The following is a 22,705-nucleotide window of genomic DNA, read 5'->3' as shown; positions in this document are numbered from 1 at the left end:
AGCCTTAAGTCAAATTATAGATAGTAGGTTTTGGTTGGGGGATAAAAGGGGCAGGAGAAAAGCTTTTCAAATCTAAATATTTCCTAGAGACCATCCTTATTTCCTCTTTAAGAAACAAAATGAATCGTAAAGAACTCATGGTTTTCTTTCCAAATATATGAGGTTTCTTCCTTTTTCTTTTCAAAGGCATATAAATTTATTAATGTGAGTATGGGCATGGAAGTCATATAGAATATGAAAAACTGTGAGGTTTTTATTCTTTGTTTTCATCACCATCATTTTATTTAAAATCTCTAATTTAATTGCAAATATTTAAAGAGAATGTGGTTTCAATGATAATCAGCTCTTTGAAAGTAGTCTAGACTTTGTATTTGGCTCAATGTATGGTTAATATGTTAAAATATATTAAATGTTTAGGAACAGGACCACACAGCAGGAAGTGAGTGGCCAGGGAGCAAGCACTACTGCCTGAACTCTGTCTCCTGTCAGGTCAACTGTGGCACTGGATTCTCATAGGAGCATGAACCCTACTGTGAACTGCACATGCAAAGGATCTAGGTTGTACATTCCCTATGAGAATCTAATGCCTGATGATCTGAGGTGGAACAGGTTCTTCCCGAAATCAACACCTCCCACCTGTACCCTCATCCTTGGAAAACTGTCTTCCATGAAACCAGTCCCTGGTGCCAAAAATGTTGGGGCCTGCTGCTTTAAATCAAGCTTTCTAATAATATTATTCAATATTCAAAATCATTCTAACCTTTGGACTACTTAGTCTATTGGTTTCTAAGTGAGGTTTATCAAAATGTTTTCCTATGATTGCAAACCTTTCATTTCTCCTTGCATGTTTTATAGTCTTTATATTATACAACCACAAAACTGTACAGGTTTTGAGATTATTATATTTTCTTGGTAAGTTTTTCCTTTTAGTTCTAATTCAAATACTACTTTTCTATTATATCCTCCCTGATCTTTCCTCCTTGCTTCTTTTCCATCCTCAGAAGAAAATAAAATCACTCTCCCTTGAATTTCTGTAGCATTTTATCTGTATTTTGGGTGTGACCCACAGCACTTCCAAAATGTATGAAAAATCATAGTATATGCACGTAAGTGTCTTATTCTCTTTGCTAGATTTTAACTTCTTAGAACTTTGCCAACTCACATAAGATTGTGCCTTATGCATCACAGGTGCTTGTCATATATTTATTGTCTGAGCGGCTGTAGAATAAAGTGCTTAAGCACAAAAGTGTTCATATTAGATGGCCCAGATGTTCCCAATCCTGGAACTACGGAGGGTTCCTTACACTTTAAACTTACTTTCCTCATGTGCAAAATGAGGAAAATAGCAGTATCTAACACAATATTGAGTTGTATTTTATAGTGATTGCTATAAATTAACAAATTAATAATTTAAAACAATTATTAGTATAGTTATATACTACGATTATTTACTTTGTCTTTGCTGGATGTCTAACTATTTTTTTGGGCAGACAGTGTGCCTTATGCTTTTATATCCCCATGATCCCTACCCATAAGACTTTGCAAACAGTAGATGAGCAGATCTCAGTCAAATAACAATAATAATTAATATTACTAGGCCAGGTGCGGTGGCTCACGCCTGAAATCCCAGCACTTTGGGAGGCTGAGGCGGGCAGATCATAAGGTCAGGAGTTCGAGACTATCCTGACCAATATGGTGAAACCCCATCTCTACCAAAAATACAAAAATTAGCTTGGTATTGTGGCACACACCTGTAATCCCAGCCACTCAGGAGGCTGAGGCAGGAGAATTACTTGAACCCAGGAGGCAGAAGTTGCAGTGAGCTGAGATCTGCACTCCAGCCTAGGCAACAGAGAGAGACTCCATCTCAAAAATAATAATACTAATTAATATTACCTACATTAGGGAGAAATTATTGAACACTGAGGGTAAGCTAACCACTATGCATGGATCATCTCATTTTATTTATTATTCCCATTTAACAGGTGAGGAAACTGAGGTTCAAAAAAGTTAAATAACTCATCTGACAAGGTTACACAGCAAGTAAATGATGAAGCCAGGGGTCAAACTTAGGCGTTTGCAGCAATCATTCTAAAACAATTCTCAGCAATGTGCATTTTCAGCAAGGCTGTTACTCTTTTTTAAGTCCTTCATGACTCATTAGCAATCATTTAACTGCACAGTTTGGCACCGGAGTATGGGCAATGGGATCCTCTTACCTCCAGCTCCTAATAGCCTGTTTGCATAAAAGGCAGAAATGCCTTGAAATATATAAAAGTGAAAGTACAGTTGGAGGAAAAAAGGAGAAATCTGCAGAGAAGAGGTTATCTAGAAAGTTCCAATTATGACCCTATTTGTCTCAACGTCTAAAGCATCTATTGCATGAAGAATGATGTACTTGACTCTGAGCTATTGGCCTTCAGTTGGAAATCCCTGAGGTATACAAAAGAACAAACAGAATTATAAAGTTTCAGGGCTGGAGGGGTCTTTAGGGATGAGCTTCTGACCATCCCTCTTTACATGCTAGCTGGGGAAACTAAGGCCTGCTCAAGGACATAAAGAACTGGAACCCAAGTCTCCTGACAGCCAACTCTCTCTTCCAAGCTGACTGCTCTTCATGGGAAACTTTTTCAGCTTGCAGGCACAGTCATAGTGTGCCATATGTGACTGCAGCACCACAAAAACTTGAGGAATGCAGAGAAGAGAAGTGATTCACATCCAGGGCTGCAGTTAACTAGGAAAGGCTTCAGCCAAGACTGACTTTCCAGATTTCACTGGCTTTTCTCCCAGGCTCCTGCGTCTAAAGGGTGCTCTGCATTTTCCAAACTCCAGCCTGCCACTCTCTGTAACTACAGATGTGTGCTACCAGTTTCTTCTAAGACAGAGGATCTTCTTTGATGTGCTAAGAAGTGGCATTCCCCTGCACAGCCTTTCCCCTCACTCTAATGGATCAAATGAATCATCAGAATGACAGGGACAAGGATGAAATGAGCCTACTCCTATCCAGAGACAGCTTAACTATGCTGCTCATTGAGCTACTTGTGTGGGTGAAAGTCAGAAATACTAGGGTGATAGAGTCTAAAATGGGTTTCATGGGTAGCCAGCAAGCTGAGGACAGGCAAAGGCCCTCAATTTACAAATAAAGAAGAACCCCTGCTAGAAGTGAGGGAAGAGGAGAAATTCTCCCATTGGTCCAGGGGTTTCCCTACATTCATATGTAGATAAATGAACTGCAATCAACTGCTCTCCAGTGACCCACTCTGGCTACACACAACTTCTCCCTATTGACACACTGGATTTATTTCTCATTCCTCTAAGCAAATAGTTAAACGTGCTGTGGATTCCGGTGAGTCATACACCATCTCCTCTGCCCTCTTCATCCAGGACTCAGAATTAGCCATTGCTAGGTAACTACAAATCCCGACTCAATCCTTTCACTCAGCCTCAACTCCGTTTACTGGCTGGATGTCATTAATTTGAGAGCAAATTATTACAAACCTGGAAAACACTTCTAAAATGCCTGCAGATTTATGATGAAGTCATTTCACAAAAGGTCACAGGCAACTCTGCTATAATTAAATCTTTCATTAATTTTTAAAATACACAATAACTTACAAATGCAGCATAAATTAACCAGATGACCTTGAAGAAATTATTTAGAGAACTGTTTCATCAGAAGCCACTATTTAGCGATTTCCTGAAATTTTATTTTATAAGTAGAATTTGTCTATTTCCTATTCTTACCTCTTACTGGGTTCTAGTAGTATGTTTATTTGAAATGATTTAGTATTAATTTAGTCAGGGCATTGGTTAGCACTGGGAAGTGATGGTACACAGTTGAGGCTCTTTCTTCCTTCAGATCACAATCTCAAAGGTAGAGAAAGAGTGACCCACATCATCATCAGGATAAACTCAAATGCAGCCCCTCCCTTTCATTATCTGGGAGATTATTTTTTTTTAATGTCATTTTTAAATGTATCATTTTGATAAATGATTTCCCTTTTTCTCATTATAAAAATAATGCACTCTCATCATGAAAAATTTGAAAACTAAAAAAATCTGTAGATAAGAAAATAAAAGCCTCACTGGAGGTAACGCTTTTAATATTCTGTGATGTTCCTTTGATTCATTGGCATGTTATTCTTTCTCAGACTAGGCAATAAGCAAAAATCAAACTGAAGCCAGGGTTAGGATCTTTGGAAGTTAGAGGTACCCTGAAGCCCTTAGGCTTTAGCACTATCTATCTCCCCCATTTTTTTTCTCTCCTTTTCTTTACACAGATATACACACCACCACCACCACCACCACCACCAGCACCACCACCATTTAAAAAGCTCAGAATTGGATTATAGAACTGATTCCATGAATGCCAGAGCTGAAGTAAACCTCATTCAAAATTGATCTTTCCTCTACTGGGGATGGAAGTGGCTTTTAAAATATAAACTTCTTAACAGTGACTTTGACTATTTTGTTTATGCCCTAGCCCAGCTTCTAGAACTCTTAAAACAGTGCCTGCCTTGTAATAGGCTATCAATATGTATTGTTGAGTAAAGAAATAATAAATGTTCTTGTAACAGCAACACTTGATTCATGTGGACTCCTGAATCCTCTTTTAAATGTTCCTGTAAGAGTTCAGTTCTCTCTGAAAGGCCTGGCTCCCCATGCCTCCTCTTGCCTCTGCCTCGAAAACCCCTCCTCATTTCCCTCCCTCCATGAAGGAAGCTGCTGAGGACAGATTTCAAATCAAAGCAGAAAGAGCATAGTTGTGGCAAGACCAGACATCAGCAGACAACAGCTGCTGATCTCCAGAAATTCAGGCCACATTCTTGGCTATTGGTGTGTGTCCATGACACCTGATTGTTTTCCCATTAGGGTGTAGATGGGATTAGTGGTAAAGGAGGTCAGTGGCTACAGGGCGAATTGCATTGAGCAAAGGCCAGACATGAACTAGACTTTAATAGAAATAGGCAGGGAATCAACAGCAAGAATCCTGCAGGTGGAGCCTGTGTTAGTTACACAATACAATGATTGGCAAGGTGGTGGAAAGTGGCAAAGATTAAAAGTCTTGAAAATAAGTATGGGAGGAAGAGGATGGTAGAAGGAAAACCGAGAAAGAGACTAAAAAGCATTGGAAGAGAAGAAACAAAGAAAGGAAAATGATTTCTAAGATAAACAAAAAGAAATCATCCTATGTCCAAACAACTTTGATTCTTTTCTCAAAACTAACTAAATCCCTTTAACGGGCTTGAAAGTTTAAAGTCCACAACTGTGGGTGAGAAAATGTGGTCTGCGAACCTGTAGAAGATGAGGCTGGAGTTGAGCAATGACAGAGAATCTAAGAGATGGAAACAAGGGAGAAGATGGATATTTGAGATGGGATTTGGACAGGAGGAAAGATGGGGAAATTAAAAGAGCTATAAGAGAGGAAGGGAAAGAGGGACACTGTGTTTTCTCATGTCATTAAAATGTCATGACATTTCTCAGTTTCCTACTTTGTGTCAATTCCTGAACCAAAAATTAAGAAGAATCAGAAAAAGTATAAAGTTCGGTACCTGCTCTTAAATAGTTTGCCATCCAGGCCAATAGAATTACTTACTCACCATATATTTGCTGAGCATCACCTACGCACGAGGACAATTATGTTCAGTGCTATGGGGGATAATAAATAAGACACAGTTGCAAGCCCCCTCAATCTTACAGAACAAATAAAAAGCCCTGGCATTCTATCTGCAAAGATAATCAACATGTAAAACAATCAGAAAATAGTGCAAGAATTATTATTGCACTATTGGTGTATATTAAGAGTGTATTATTTGTGATAATGCCAATTCACCATGATCCACCAATTCCACTTCTGGCTTGCAGCTCAGAGAATTTCTTCCATGTATGTATCTGGAGGTATACATAAAGATGTGGTAATACTGTTTGTAAGAGCACATAGCTAGAAATAACCTAAATTTCCATTGATAAGAAAATAGATAAATAAATTGTGCATATTTATATCATGACAACATGCCATATAGCACGAAAAGTGCCTGTACCAGATGGATATGACCCCAGATAGATAATATTGAGGGAAAAAATCATGTAGAAGAATATTATTTTTATAAATTATACATTTAAAAAACATATAAAATGATACCACATATATTTCTGTGAATACGTAAGTGCTAAAAGTGTCAACATATGTTCTAGAAGGGTTTGTGGAAGGAGTAAGGATAGTAAGTCTGCGATGGACAATAATGAAAATATCATTATTATCAAATCTATCTGGGATTTCCTGTATATTTTATTTAAAAATCTGAATCAAAGTGATAACAGGTTAATATTTATTATTTTCAGGTGGTGGGTACACAAGCTTTGTAATATTATTCTTTGCATTATTTTGTACTTCTTAAATTTCAACAAAAACCTGTAAGACAATCATATAGTTATGAAATTGCAGATACAGAATCTAAATTGTGAATCACAAATTTAAAATCTTACCAGAGCAGGAGGGCAACTTCAATGAACAAGGAGTGAAATGGAACAGCCGGAGACGACATGTGTACACCAGGCTAGGGGTGGGGCAGAAACAGCATACCCTGTCCAAAGTCGGCAGTTGCCATGCAGCTTCAGCAGAATGTTGGACTATAGGGAGTTGGACTTAGTGCTGCCAGATGTTTCTGATATTGCAAATGTTGGCTCCATTGGAAAAAGTACACACCAAGCAAGATAAACCTGTGAGTCACTGTGAACCCCATGAAAGGAATTCAATATAAGGAAATGAGAAAAAACTTGGGCTTCCTGAAAGAGGTGAGACTTATATGTGGGGTTTTGATAAGAAATGAGGAGTGTTTTTTTTTTTTTTTTTTTTTTTTTTTTTTTTAACAAAAGCTGAATGTACCATTTGTGACAACATTGGTGAACTAAGAGGACATTATGCTAGGTGAAAAAAGCCAATCATCAAAAGACAAATACTTTATGATTCTACTTACATAAGGTATCTAAAATAGTCAAACTCATAGAAGCAGAGAATAGAATAATTGTCAGGAGCTGGAGGAGGGGAAAATGAAGAGTTATTCAATGCACATAAAGTTCCAATTATGCAAGATGAGTAAGTTCCAGAAATCTGATGTACAACATAGTGCCTGTATTTAGTAATACATTATTGTACACTTTAAAATACATCAAGAGGACAGAACTCATGTTATATGTTCTTACCAAAAAAACTCACAAAAGAACAAAAGGTAATTTTTGGAGGTGATGGGATATGTTTAGTAACCACGATTGTGGTGATGGTCATGGGTGTACGTATACATCCAAACTCATCAAAATGTATACATTAAATATGTGCAATTTTGTGTATACCAATTATACCTCAATAAAACTTTTTTAAAGAAAATAAGCAACCCCATCAAAAAGTGGGCAAAGGATATGAACAGACATTTCTCAAAAGAAGATATTCATACAGCCAACAGGCACATGAAAAAATGCTCGTCATCACTGGCCATCAGAGAAATGCAAATCAAAACCACAATGAGATACCATCTCACACCAGTTAGAATGGCAATCATTAAAAAGTCACGAAACAACAGGTGCTGGAGAGGATGTGGAGAAATAGGAACACTTTTGCACTGTTGGTGGGATTGTAAACTGGTTCAACCATTGTGGAAAAGAGTATGGTGATTCCTCAAGGATCTAGAACTAGAAATACCATATGACCCAGCCATCCCATTACTGGGTATATACCCAAAGGATTATAAATCATGCTGCTATAAAGACACATGCACACGTATGTTTATTGTGGCACTATTCACAATAGCAAAGACTTGGAATCAACCCAAATGTCCATCAGTGACAGACTGGATTAAGAAAATGTGGCACACGTATACCACGGAATACAATGCAGCCATAAAAAAGGATGAGTTTGTGTCCTTTGTAGGGACATGGATGCAGCTGGAAACCATCATTCTCAGCAAACTATCTCAAGAACAGAAAACCAAACACCGCATGTTCTCACTCATAGGTGGGAATTGAACGAGATCACTTGGACTCGGGAAGGGGAACATCACACACCGGGGCCTATTGTGGGGAAGGGGAAGGGGGGAGGGATGGCATTGGGAGTTATACCTGATGCAAATGACGAGTTGATGGGTGCTGACGAGTTGATGGGTGCAGCACACCAATATGGCACAAGTATACATATGTAACAAACCTGCACGTTGTACACATGTACCCTAGAACTTAAAGTATAATTTTAAAAAAAGTGAAAAAAAAAATTAGGAAACTTCTAAGCCATTTCATAAAAAAATATATTTTCAACACTTCATTAGGAAATGCAATTGGTGAAGCAATTTATAGATAGGGGAAGTATGTAAAAACTGTGTCAAAAATTCAAATGATATTTTTAATATATTTACAATTGATAAAACCCCATGGGCATTCTTGTTCAGGGTCAAATTACAACCCATGGGCCATGTCTGGCCAGCTCTATGTTTTGAATGGCCTACAAGCTGAGAGTTGTTTTTACATTTTAAATGGCGGGGGGAAAAGCAAGTGAAGAATTGTATTTTATGACATGTGTGTGAAAATTATATGAAATTCAAGATTCAGTGTTCATAAAGTTTTATTGGAACACACTGACGCCCAATCGTCTCCATACTGTCTAAGGCTGTTTTCACCCACTAGGGTAGAAGGATTGAGTAGTTGCAACAAAAGCCTTGTGGCCAGCAAAGCCTAAAATCTTTACCATGTGGCCCTTTACAGAAGAAGTCTGCCTACCCCTGCTTTAGTTGGCCGAAGTTCTTCCCTGCAAGTGGCCTGTTTCTTGATCATTAGATCATGGAGATTATCAATATCTCCAATGTTCTTCAATAGAGGTTATTCTTTCATTTAATCCTCACAACCACATGAGAAAATGGGAGCTCAGAGCGGAGTGAAGCAAGGCACTAAAGTCACATAGGTGGTAAACAGTGAGCTGAGCATTTTCCCTGGAAAGTGAATCTCCAAAGCCCATGCTCTCAGCCACTATACCATCCCTCCTCCTGAGCCCACACAGCAATCTGTTGATCAAAATAAGCTTTTTCCTTCCAGGCTGTTGCCAGTCCCCAGTATACCCTACCATCATCCAATACCCTTTCTGCAGGCATGCATTCTGCTTTTGTGTTCATTGGCACAAACAAGAGTGTGCCTCTGAGTTGCTGGCAAGCCTGGTGACAATCTGAAGGTTATGAATCAAGCAGCCAGCCTGAGAGGTGATGACTTGGGAGTTCCACCGGATTTGCCGATTACTCAAATGACTTACTTTGGGCAAAGTGAAATCAGGCTCTTCCAGCAAACAACAGAGAATTGAAAAACAGATCAATGGAAGCAGCTCTGGTTCATTTTCAACGACTTTATCGGATGCAGTTACTAGAGGCTAAACAATGCATTTAAGCTCAGGGCTGAGCCTCTGCATTGTGCTAAGGCTGTATTTAAAAGAATGATCCCTGCTAGGCATGTGGTCACAGTTTTTTAAGTGGAAAAGGCTTCATTTAAAAAAAAAAAAACCTCTGCAGCTTTGGGGTTCACATAATTTTCTAAGCAAAATGATCTCTCTCCCCTTCACTTTGGCTATTAGTCCTGCTGGTGGAAATTACAATTGGATTCATAAGAGGAATCAACAAGGCAATTGACCCTAGCCAAAGGTATCTCTAGCCCTTTTCACCTCTCACTTTCCTCTAGTGTCCAGCACATTCCTACCACTCCATGTCTTCTCACACTGTTCCACCCATCAGGAATGTCCTTGCTCCCTATTCTCTGTATAGCCATGAACCCCTTTATACCCACTCTGTCTTCAATCACATCTTTGATATCTAATGGCAACTAAAATGCTTCCCATACTGGCCAGGCGCACTGGCGCATGTGCCTGTAATTGCAGAAATTTGGGAGGCTGAGGTGGGCAGATCACTTGAGCTCAGGAGTTCAAGACCAGCCTGGGCAACATGGCAAAATCCCACCTCTATAAAAAATACAAAAATTTGCCAGGAATGGTAGCATGCACCTGTAGTCCCAGCTACTTGGGAGGCTGAGGTAGGAGGATCACTGAGCCTGGGAGGTCAAGGCTGCAGTGAACCATGACTGCATCACTGTACTCCAACCTGGGCCACAGAGTGAGACCCTGCCTCAAACAAACAAACAAACAGTAACAACAACAACAACAACAACAAATTTATACCATACCTTACCATTTAATCATTACCTAATTATTTCATGTATTTATCGTACTTTTTCAAATGGATTGTGAATTAACATCAAGAACTAGGTCTGCTGTGACTTGGTGTCTGGCAGCACAGCAGGCACTCATCATACTAAGTAAACAACTGGTATACTGCCATTCTTTCCCCACACACCTTGTTAGTCCTTGACTGAACAAACCTTAGAGAATTATAGTACCTTCCTTCAAATTTTACCTCCAAGCCTGGAGCTTGAAATTCCCATTCCTTGCTCTTATTTTGCCTCTTTCTGAACATGTGAGCTGAGCCTCAGCATCCTCATCTAGCCAATGATGCCAATCCTATCTACCTTCCAGAGTTGTTGGGAGATTTCAATACAATCAAGATTGAAAAGGTGCTCAATGTGATACCTGGCACAAAAAAAAAAAAAAAAAAAAAAAAAAGAGAGATGCTGAATAGTCACAAGTTGGCTGCAAGGTCTTCACTGGGTTCCTCCAAATCAGACTAAACTCTCCTTAAGCTTTTTAGACATTCACTCATGGTAAGAAGTATCTGATCTCTTTCAGGGAAGCTGTGCTTCTCCCTTCTAAGATTTTTTTTTTCTAGGAAGCTGCCAGGTTCTCTCTGGCCCCTGTAAAAGTTTAGCTAAATCAGAGCCAATTGGTTCAAACATTTCTTATCAGGAAAGAATTTCAAACATAGCTTTGAGGATGCAGGAAAGCAGTGTTTTTCTATCTGATTCCACATCTGAGTCAAGCTAAAGAAAAGCTCTCTTTAAAGTGCTAATCAAGGGACAAACAGCCTTTCATGAAATAGTGGACAAAAGAGGTCCAAGTGCTGCAACAGCCACAGGCATCTCATCATCTGGAGAGCCACTGCCTGAGACTGCAATAGGCCCTCCAGCTTGTCCATCAGCCCTTTCCTCAGCTTTAAGTAATAAGAATGGTCACATTTCATTTTGAATTAGGCTAGACTAGATGGTTCCCATCACAGTTACTGGGGGGGATGCTGAAATAATAACATTTGAAAAGACAGTAGAAGAAAGAGCAATAAAAGTAACCAATTCCCAGGCCTCCACTCTGAGGACTGTCTCCCATGTAAATCCTCCTGCAAAGCTACAGTGTTAGAAGTGTCCATGTTCCTGGAGCACTGGCCTCCAGGCCAAGTGGAAACTGGGCAGATTCTTGTGAAAAGTGGAGGAAATCAGAATCATTCCCAGTAAGCTCCTCATTCTCTAGCTGCCCTTTTGTGCCCACATGCCATTCCACCCCAATGCATCATAACCTCCATACAGACACCTCTACACACACATGCAGTCTGCTCCGATTCCTATTCAACCCCAGCCCCCATGATGTGCAACTACTGCATTCTGATTATAGCATTCCAGAATCTCTAGAGATCTATAATCAATGTCCTAACATGCCAGAGCCATGGGCCAGAAAAATCACAACGATCACAACAAAGGTAAGATTTTTAGAAGTCACTTGATTCTTCCATTTAATAATTCATTTATCCAGTACATATATACTGTTAAATCCTCCATGTTAGCACAAGCCTGGTAAATATATGGCACTGAAAGAACAAGATACACAAAGATCGTCCCTCATGGGAAGTTGCAGGGATGTCTGTGTACATGTGCACATGTGTGTGCATCCATCTGTCTGTTTTAAAGGTAGATGAAGACGGAGGGGAAAAGATATTCAAAAATTAATACCCTTTGTATTAATATTTATTATCTAAAGTGCTGTGAAGGAAAAAATAAATCAGGCCAGATAACATACAGCATGGGAACCCACCCTGATCTGGCAGGCTATGAGAACTGATATTTAAGCTGAGATCAGAAAGATACTTAGAAATGTAGTTGTTTAAATAGGGAGGCGAGGCTCATTCTGGCAGATACAAAGAACCTGGGGGCAGGAAGGCACCAGTGTATCAGAAAAGGGTGGTCAGGTCAGGGAGGTTGGAGAAAAAGCCCCAAGCAGGTGGTCAATATAGATACTTGTAGGCCATTCTATGAGTTTAGAATCTATCCTAAAGGCAATGGAAAGGCCTCCATGGGTTTTAAGAAACCTTGTGATTTGATCAGATTTTTTAATTTCAAAAATGTCACTCTGGATACAGGTCAAATTCCCAAATGTGACCTAAAATCTTTCATAGTCTTACCCCCTAAACACCCAGCCACCCTCTTTCATGGTTCTTACCTTTGTTTGTGTTCTTTCCTTTGCCTTGAAATCATTCATTCATTCAACTATTACTGACTTCCTACTACATGCCAATCCCTGCTTTCCGCACTGAGTTTATATTAGTGAATAAAACTACTAAAAATCTATGCTTTCTTGGAACTTAAATTTCATTGTCTATTATACGGCTTTCCACTTGTGAACTGCTATGAAAAATTCCAGACCAAGTCAATTGTCACCTACTGTGTGTGTGAAGTCTTCGTTTTCCTCTGCTATCTCCTGGCTGTATAACTAGGGTACCATGATGATTACTTATCCCCACCTACTGTCACCACTTTAGCCTGAGAGCTCCTTGCAGACAAAGAATTTCATTTGCCTTTGTAAAATCTCCTAAGATCTAACAAGGTCTGATATATATTAGAAACTCTCTAACTGTTAAATATATAAACTCTCCAAATCAATGGATAAGAGAAAGCAACAGAACCTTAGAGTGGCTGTTTTTTCTCCCTGACCACACTGAGCTAAAGAGAGAATCAGGGTTAACAGTAAGAGGAAGGATACAGCGTTCGAATGACCTACTTTATTAATAAGTTTTCAATTCAATGGCAAAGCTAAGCATTCTTGTCCCCAAATGGACTCCCTGTCTTCACAGTTCCTACAGAAATATATAATTTTTAAAAACTCCTGTTTCAATCTTTGCCATTGCCATTCCACGAATGGGCAACCCTGATAGGTCAGTTGGTTTCAATACCATTTTCAAATTTAGAATACAGACAGAAATCACCTCTTGGCAACCCTTCCAGGGCTTGTCCAGCTATCTGAAGAGTCCTGACAAAATCTGTGTTGTTTCCATACAAAAGAAACTCTGAATTTAACAAAATGTTAAAATAGGTAACTTAAATTGTTTATACTTGTTTTGAGGAATGCTTCCAAGATCCATCATAATTTCATAAAAACACAAATACCTCTGCTTCCCCCAGATCCTCTATAAGAAAATAATTATGCTCTATTCTCTAAGACCTTGATAAGCAAGATAAAACAGGCACAGAAGCCCTGCCAAGCTCTTAGGGAGTCTTGGCCAGGAGGAAAGGAAAACAGAAGTGCTATCTCGTCTTTTCAGTAAATGGTTTGGCTCTGAGGTCAATCTCCCTCACATCCATGTGAGCAGCTAAACTCCATCTGAAGCCGAGAAAAAAATTAGTACCATTTAAGATTAGATAAACACAGAACTTAAGCTGCGGCCTTAAACTTGCTAGGGAATACCAGGTCATGTAGAGATTGGCATACACGTGGTATTGTTCAAAGTAATGCCCAAAAGAAGATGCAATGAGTTCTAATAGGCCTCACAGAAGAGAATGGGGCCAAACTATGAGATTTGATCAAAATTGCATAAATATAATCATAAAGAATTTTTTTTATAACTGATCACTTACTGGCTCCTAGACTGGCTTTTCTTCCAAGTCCATCACCATTGGAAAAAGACTAATTCAAACTATAAAGAAATCTATGTGCATAAAAGTTAAATTAAGAGCAGTGTCCCTTCAAGTAGGAAGGTCATACACCCTTCCACCGAACCAGCACAGATGCATGCTATGAGCCCTTCTGTGCCAACCCCACACTATAGAAAATATCCCTTAATTTTGCCCAAGACTCCACTCTGTCCAGTGAAGAGCTAACGTGTAAGGTGCTCCAGGCAATTGGGAGTGGGGGAGGTGGTGGTCAGTATTGGTTGGTGGAGGATTACGGTTACCCACTCACCATGTAAACATGTGCACACATAAACACAGGTGATCAATTTCTAAGATTAAATCTCATTATAAAAGAATATAGAAAAAAATTTACAGTGAAATAATCTGAAGTGAAATAACTGTGGAGTGTGTGTGTGTGTGTGTGTGTGTGTGTGTGTGTGTGAGAGACAGAGAGAAAGTGACATATCTTAAAATATTTTCTGATTTTAATAAGTTGACTGTTTTACTCCCTCCATCCCTGCCCCTGCTCCTTATCTCCCACTAGACTGTTTCAGAAAGAGAAAAAAAAAAAAAAAAAAAAAAAACCATCTAATGACATAAGTTTTCTGTTTGCTTGGGTTTCAAATAAATGGGAATTTGCTATAATTCTTTAAATTCTATTAGAAACCTTGACTGTTCAATTAGGACCCTAGCCTCTCTAATCCTAGCAGTAGCTTTTTGAGTTTGTAGGTACAAAAATAAGTATTTCCATTTTATAGATGAGGAAATTTTGGCCCAGTGATTGGACCACTTTGGTGTAGGGTTCCCTGGGAAAAATCCAAGCCCTCAATGAAAGTAGAACCAGTGTCTCTGGTCTTCTTCCTACCACAGCAAAAGAAGTACTCACGTCATGATGTGGGTCTCCATTCCTGCCTCCACCAGAGCCCCGTCAACAAAGAGAGGAACCGAAGTGAAACCATACTTGTCCCAAGAGTGGCCCTCATCAAAACTCACCCTGTGTTGGAAACAAGTACACAGAAAAGACAGCTGAAAATAAAGCTAAACTCTTCTGTAACCATTTGTCAGGTTATTAAATTTTCCTCTGTATCTTGCTTTGTGGCAGTGTGGATTATCAATAGCTTTTTAATCTTCAACATCTCCTCATATTATTATGAGATTTGATCAAAACTGCATTTCCAGACTTGGGTGGAGACAGCACCTAGAGCTGCAGATATATTTCAACACATTAGATTCGACAAACAACCCAAGCAGGAGGGCTTAGTGGATGGAGTGTCACGTTTCAAGTACTCAGAATGGAACCTGAGGTTCAATTTACAGCAAAATCCATTCAGCCCTTGGAGGTTCTGACACAAATTGAGTAAGGCTGGTGGACCCAAAGGAAAGGGAGGGGGTTTGGCTTTCAGATCAAACATTACAAACAGCAATTTTCTATTTGTTCAAAACAGATGTTAGGATCATTTTCCCTCCCCAGTGCCACTTTAAGGGGCTTTTAGGGATGACCACTGAGAGTCTGAGATGTTCTGAGCAACACTGCCCCATCTTTCATCCAACGGTAAGAGGAAGGTCTGGCCCCTTGTGGAAACAGAACCTGCAGTGCTTTAAAGACATGCAACTAGTGGAGGAGACTTGAGCAATTCTGAGTGCTTGTTTCCTTTCCTTTCTTGATATTATCAAGGACCTGTCTGCCCCTTGATTTAACCAGGGGGCATAGCCCAAGGACCATCTCCTCTGAGAAGCTTTTCTCAGCATCCCTTCTTCCCCAAGACAGCCTTAGTTTCTTCATCCTCTATGATCAGTTTTGCTCTGGCTGATTCTTAATTCTACTCTATTTCCATAATTTAGGATTAAAATTCCCTTCTGTATGTTCCTATAATACCCAGGCCTTCTCCTATCATAGTGCTGACTACTGACTCCTTAACTGATCTTGAATATCTCAGCTCAAGATTATAAACTCTGGGAGTTCAGAGATCATGTATGTCTTATCATTGAATAACCCCTTAATAACAAATATAACACAAATATATCTCTCTTACAATGCTCCTCACAGTATGTGTGTGTGTATATGCATACACACACACAAATCCTAATATATACACATATTTATATATATATAATATATATAATGGTAAATAATATTTCTGTGAAGGTTTTTTGTTTGTTTGTTTCATCTTTTTTTTTTTTTTTTGAGATGGAGTCTCGCTCTGTTGCCAGGCCGGAGTGCAGTGGCACAATCTTGGCTCGCTGCAACCTCCACCTCCTGGGTTCAAGCCATTCTCCTGCCTCAGCCTCCTGAGTAGCTGGGACTACAGGCACATGCCACAAAGCCTGGCTATGTTTTTGTACTTTTAGTAAAGAAGGGGTTTCACTGTGTTAGGCAGGATGGTCTCGATCTCCTGGCCTCGTGATCCACCCACCTCAGCCTCCCAAAATGCTGGCATTACAGGCATGAGCCATTGCGCCTGGCCATGTTTTTTGTTTTTTTAAAGAGACAAGGGTCTCGCTCTGTTGCTCAGGCTGGAGTGCATCAGCATGATCATAGCTCACTGCAGCCTTGAACTCTTCAGCTCAAGTGATTCTTCCACCTCAGCCTCCCAAACACCTAGAACTACAGGTGTGTACCACTGGACCTGGCTAATTTTTTTTTAAATTTTTATTTTTGTAGAGGTGGGGTCTTCTTTTATTGCCCAGGCTGGTCTCAACCTCCTGGCTGCAAGAATCCTCCCACTTCGCCTCCCAAAGTGCTGGGATTACAGGTGTAAGCCACCATGCCCAGCCTAAACTGGGAGTATTTTTTTTAGGTCAAACACTATACCATTAATTCTTCTATTCTTAGTAGTTAACAGAAAACCCAGCATATAATTGATACTATATACATGTTAAATGAATATGTGAATGAAATAATAAGGAATAATGACGGACCCTCTTTAAATCTATCCAATCATTTCTCAAGCATGACTTACACTGGCACCCATAAGCTGGATGTGAATTACCACCCCATTAACAGCCAGCCCACATGGTTCACTCTCTACTCACTTACTTCTTTGTCTATCTCTCTGTCTCTCTCTGATTTACTCTCTGTTTTATCCTCTCTGTCCCAATGTACAGATTAAAAACAATAATAAAGTCAATCTCTTAACCCAGCTAGAGTAACCAGTCTCTCAGACAACAATTTTTGCATTTATGGTATACCTTGATCCATGTTCACGAATGAAATGCAGACAGTCTGCCATAAACATCTTTATGAGTTCCTAAATTGTCATCATCTGTCTTGAATTTTAAGGACTTGATTATTTCAGTCTTTTTAAAAAATATATTGAAGGCTAAATAATCATTTAAACTAACCCCAAGAAAGTTGGGCATATCTAAATTGCTTTTCATAGAAACGGGTTTCTCATTTCAAAAGTGAAAACATGTATAATTGGGAATGAACTTTACTTTTTTTACCATGTATTCCATCAGTTCCTAAAATAATCATAGTTGTTTCAGAGTGTGTTGTGGCCACTAACAAGTGAACTCTGGCCGTTAAGTCCAGAAGGTAAGAAAGTATTAGTTGGGATTTTTGTTTGGTTTGTTTTGATAACTTTGGACAAACTGGTTATTGTCTTGGCAGATGAACGCCAAAGTGAATTTAAGGCCTCTCTGTCTCATTCTCAGGATTTCCTTATCAATAAAAGGTCAGCATGAGCCATGTGCAGTGGTGTACGCCTGTAATCCCAGCACTTTGGGAGGCCAAGGCAGGTGGATCACCTGAAGTTAGGAGTTCGAGACCAGCCTGACTAACGTGATGAAACCCTCTTCTACAAAATATGAAAAAAGAAAAAAAAAATTAGCCAGGCGTGGTGGCGCATGCCTGTAATCCCAGCTACTTGGGAGGCTGAGGCAGAAGAATTGCTTGAATCCGGGAGGCAGAGGTTGCAGTGATCCGAGATTGTGCCATTACACTCCAGCCTGGGCAACAAGAGTGAAACTCCATCTCAAAACAAACAAACAAACAAACAAATAAGGTCAGCATTAGCAAAGCAAATTGCAGTGAGTGCCATAAGCACTGCAGGGAAGGAGGAATCTTCATGTCACTGCCATAATGAGCAGGGCACAGGACAACCATCTTTATACAATGAAGAGAAGACCCACAGAGAGCAGACTTGGAGAGACCATCACAGCCTACCAGCATCAAGATAGGACCTCCAGATGGGGAGAGAAATTATAGATGATCAAGGGCCTGCTGTATGAAATGAGTTCACACAGAAGGAGCAAAATCCTTGCTAGAGGAAAGAGTGGATCAGCAGATACCTAAAGGCAGGACGAGAAATGCCAAAGTCCAGGTAGGAAAGGTAGCATAGACAATAACTGAAGCCCAAGGATGACATAAGTAAGCACAAGCAAGTGGGCAGGACTCCAGAGCTAGGGTGATCTGAGATCAGTGATTTCTAATACTTTATTCTCACACTGTGGCAGTTATGAAGGACAAAACTCCTTAAAGAAACTCCAAAAAAATAACATTAGAAAACTTAATCTCTTAATTATCAAATATTTGGGTCTGGATAGGCTGCCGTTTGTGAAACTTATTATTATTTGATGACTAGAAGTTTTCAAATATCCTGAGGTGATATATTATATATTGAATTCTATATTGAATGGTATCCCCAAGGGATGTACCTTCTCCTTCTCAGGTCAGTAGCTCATTAATGGCCAAGACAAAGGTACTGCAAATTCCTTAATAGCTCCACAGGTGAAATTGAAATCAGTAGGATTGCCAATACTCAGGGAGACAGAAGCAAAATTCCGATTGATCTCCAAATAGTGGCAACATAGGACTACAGACTCAAAGTCAAATAAAATGAATTTATCAAAATGTTACTGATGCCTGCTACTATGTGCCTGATCTGGTAGTGACCTCAGGTCTAGGGATACAGAAATGAATAGAAAGTTCCTGGCTTCCACAGAACTTACTTTCTAGTGTGAGGAGATGAACAATATGGAAATAAATCAATGCAAAACTATGAGTTAGAAATAAGTATCATGGAAACAACTAAAATAAGGTGATTTGATAGTCACCAAACAGCTACTTTGTACTAAAAATTTAAGAAAGCCGTTTCTACGGAGATGACATTTAAACTGAAATCTAAATGATAAGTGGAAGTATCCATGTAAAGATTCAGGAGAAAACCATTACAGAGAAAAGGTCTAATATGAAAAAGCTGCACTGTGAGAAGAACAGAAAGATGGTCAGTGGTTGTAGCTTAGTGTGAACAGGGATTAGTTGAAAGAATTAGAAGAAGAAAGTAAGGCAGAAGCCAAATCATGAAGGACCTTATTTTCAGTTGAAATAATATAATTTGATTTAAACCTTAAAAGACAAGTTTCAAGTCTCTTTGATAAATGGATTATCAAGACCCAAAGTGGATTCAAGGAGATGAGTTGGGGAAGGGTGGTAATTTAAGAGACCACACCAAGATGGGGCTTGGATGAAGATTATTATAGGGGAAAAAATTGGAAATATTTAGGTTATTTTTAGAGATGAAGTCAATGAATTTGGTGATAAAATATATAGAGGTTGCATGAGCAAAAGAAAGAAATCATGGAAAATATTGATTTGCAGGAGTGTTAAGCAATTGACAGCGAAATTAGAAAATCAGGAGAAGCAGTTTTTTTGTTTGTTATTTGTTGTTGTTGTTGTTTTGCTTTGTTTTGAGACAGAGTCTCACTCTGTAGCCAGGCTGGAGTACAGTGACACATTCTCAGCTCTTTACAACCTCTGCCTCCTGGGTTCAAGCGATTCTCCTGCCTCAGACTCCTGAGAAGCTGGGATTATAGGTGCGCACCACCACACCCAGCTAATTTTTGTTTATCATCTGTTTGTTTCTGTTTTGGTCCATGTTAAGATTGCTGCTTTTTGGACTTCCATATTGTAATATTGTTAAGAAGACCTTTGGATGGATAGATCTGGATTTCTCATCATAATTGGGGATGTAAATTTGGAAGTCATTTATAAGACAGAAACAACTTAAAGCAGAATGCTTAATTCAAACAAAAACAAAAACAAAAACAAAAAAACCCCACCAAGACCTACAACTAGAGAAATGAGATTAGCTAATAAAATATATAAAGCTGAAAAAAACTGGAGTCATTGGTCAACTACAAGTTAAATATTTTCTGGCAATGCCACTATCATGAGAGGTAATCAAGCCACTGTGAGTCTAGGATGTACTCACAGATATATTACAAGCATAAGAAAAGAAATCATCCTTCTACCCAATCCTAAATACTATGTTCAATTTTAATAATTGTAGAAAAACTGACAATAAGAGTAATTACAGGTAAAAAGCAAATGGTCCTAAAAACAGGTTATATGAATTTTAGGCAGCTTACGGAAAAAGAAGAAGAAAAACTGAATTAATTACCATTGCATCTTAATTTTTGTAAATGAGAAAGTTTCCAAATATTTTAAAGGTCTATTTATCGACTACCAAAAAGGGATAATGTCAGTGAAGGAAATTAGACAGAATGTAGTCAGATACGTGGAACTATTAATTATTTAACATACAGATAGAATAAGGGAGAAAAGATTTCCATGTGACCCTTCTAAAGAGAACAGTCAAATATTTGTGGATAAGAATATAAGTTCCCAAGTACACAGTCCCATTCAACAGTGTATTCCAGCCCCTACACTAATGCTAGATAAATAATATATGCTCAACAAATATGTATGCAATAAACAAAAAAATGAATAAAATCTGTCTTGAGTTGCATATCATGTCATTTCCCAGAACTTAGAAAGGCTTTTCTAGCCTAAGATATTTCTAAGAAATACATTGAGGTCCTTCCCAGCTGTACTTTTCTAAAAATCATACGTAATTCTGTTGCAGGCTTATTCTGCATAGATCTGAGTGGCAGATTACAGGTTAATGGGCAGAGATTACAAGTAGGTTTATTATTGTTCAGCATGAAAAACAATCTTTCTAACAACTAAAGCCATTATACAAGATGGGAACTACGTACGGTGGGTATTTGCAGGTCGATTAGCACTGTGATATTCTGGTAAACTGAGGTAACTCTTTGGGGATATCACAAAAGTATCAGCTATACCAAGTATAATACTAGTTAAAATGACTTCTATAAGACCTTTTCCTACTTCAGGTGTCTATGACTATGATACTGACATGACATAAACTAAAAGGAATAGAATCTGCCAGTAACAATCAGAATCCTCCTCAGAGGTCTCTAGCACAGAAATAGAGAGCTACAGTGGTCATTGAGAATCATTGTTCCTCCCTCTGGTAAGGTGTATTGCTCCATTTCATTTTATCCCCAGTACATGAGGTGGTAGCATTTTAGCCACCTGGAAGTTCTTCAGAACAGCATATGCAGTTTTGATTTTCAGAGGCATGTGTTGTTTAGAACTATTGTTTTCATTTGAAAGTTTCTCTGAACAAAATGTTAGCACGCACAACCAAAGAAACACAAAAGGCCAGGTGATGTTTTCCTTTCCGTTTCCAAGAACATCCCATTGAGAGACGCTGACAGCTTGTCAGGGCTAAGCAAACAGTCACATCCCGTCTACCTGCCCATTAGGTGCTCTGCTGATTGTGAGTTTTCATTAGATCTCTGTATTCAGTGGCGGTCCATTGTTTATCTCACTCTAATGCTTCTCAGGTACAAAGGAGATGGAGGGTTTCCCTGAAATAGCACTAGTTCTAATCTCAAAGCATTCAAATGTACATGATCACAAACAGATGGGTTCATTTGTATGCTGTTTTGTGTTCACGCCTATCTGGCTACCTATCATTTCAATTTGTAGGAAACAACATGCCTTGTTAGCCTAGCTAAAGTTTCCCCAGCTTTTCAATTATTACTCTTATTTTCTCTTAAAGGCAATGTAGCTATTATTTAAATCTGAGAGCCACTACATCCCAGTGGGTAATCTGGTGTCTTTTTCCTTTTCAAATATTAATATACGTACATCTGTATATAAAACAATGTCAGTCTGAGATCTATGACAGAAAATGGCAATGAACTGATTACCTATCTTCCTCTTAAAATGAGCTATTTGTTTACCTTGAGGGTTGTCACTTAATTAGAAGCTCCTGGTAAAGAAAAAGTTGGCTTAAGTTTCAGAAGCTTTTATCTCACAAGCAGGAGACAAAATCAGTCAACAGTTTCATAAGAAAACATTGACAATAATAACATTGTCAAGCCCTTACAAAACACTCACTTAGCCTTTGAAAGAGGCCTGCAAAGGATAATTCCCAAATGAGTTTGTTGTTGTTGTTGCTGTTGTTTACTAACACATACACTCAACAGCTTGCATTTAACCCCTTCCAGGGACTGCCTTAGAGAATAGCATTCATAGAAAGGCAAGTAAGCAAAAATCATGGTCTCTGTCATGTTCAAGAAAACATTTGTAGTATTTATGACAAATGGCAGTATCAACATCCTGTAAATGGAGATAATGCCATTTCAAAAGCTTAGTTTGAAAAATCATTCTTGATACTTTGTAAGTTAGAATAGTCAAACAAATGGAGGGTGATATTATCATTGCTATTATAAGAAGAAATTCAGTGGGAGTGCAGTTCTTTTTTTTTTTTTCCCTGAGCTCTGTAAACATCTTTTACCAAGAAAAGAGATAGTACATGGAACAAGGGAAAACTCAAACTTTGTAGTGATGACTTTGAGAGTCATGATTTGGTCCTACATAAATATTCCTAAATGAATGTTGAGTAATTTTCCCAACTTGGATGGTTTCCTTCCAGGCATAATCAGCCAAGCACTCCGTTTGGAAGTCAGGCAGTCTCTGGAGATAAAACTTTCGTGGATCAGACTGAACTGTTAGATGTAAGGATGCTAAGATTTGACAAAACCA

The 22,705-nt window shown here is 38.9% G+C and overlaps 1 protein-coding gene across 1 annotated transcript in view; it reads right to left on the bottom strand.

Annotated features, from left to right (window-relative positions):
• The window catches only part of SORCS3 (sortilin related VPS10 domain containing receptor 3), a 609,576-nt gene that overhangs the window by 73,888 nt on the left and 512,983 nt on the right, over positions 1 to 22,705 (bottom strand). Inside the window, exon 14 of the mRNA XM_015148111.3 lies at positions 14,732 to 14,839. Coding sequence (XP_015003597.2) covers positions 14,732 to 14,839 — 108 coding nt within the window. The remainder of the gene's footprint in view (positions 1 to 14,731; positions 14,840 to 22,705) is intronic.

This window comes from Macaca mulatta, chromosome 9 (genome assembly GCF_049350105.2).
Source record: "Macaca mulatta isolate MMU2019108-1 chromosome 9, T2T-MMU8v2.0, whole genome shotgun sequence".
In the NCBI taxonomy this organism is placed as follows: domain Eukaryota; kingdom Metazoa; phylum Chordata; class Mammalia; order Primates; family Cercopithecidae; genus Macaca; species Macaca mulatta.
This window is presented reverse-complemented; position numbering and strand designations above follow the sequence as displayed.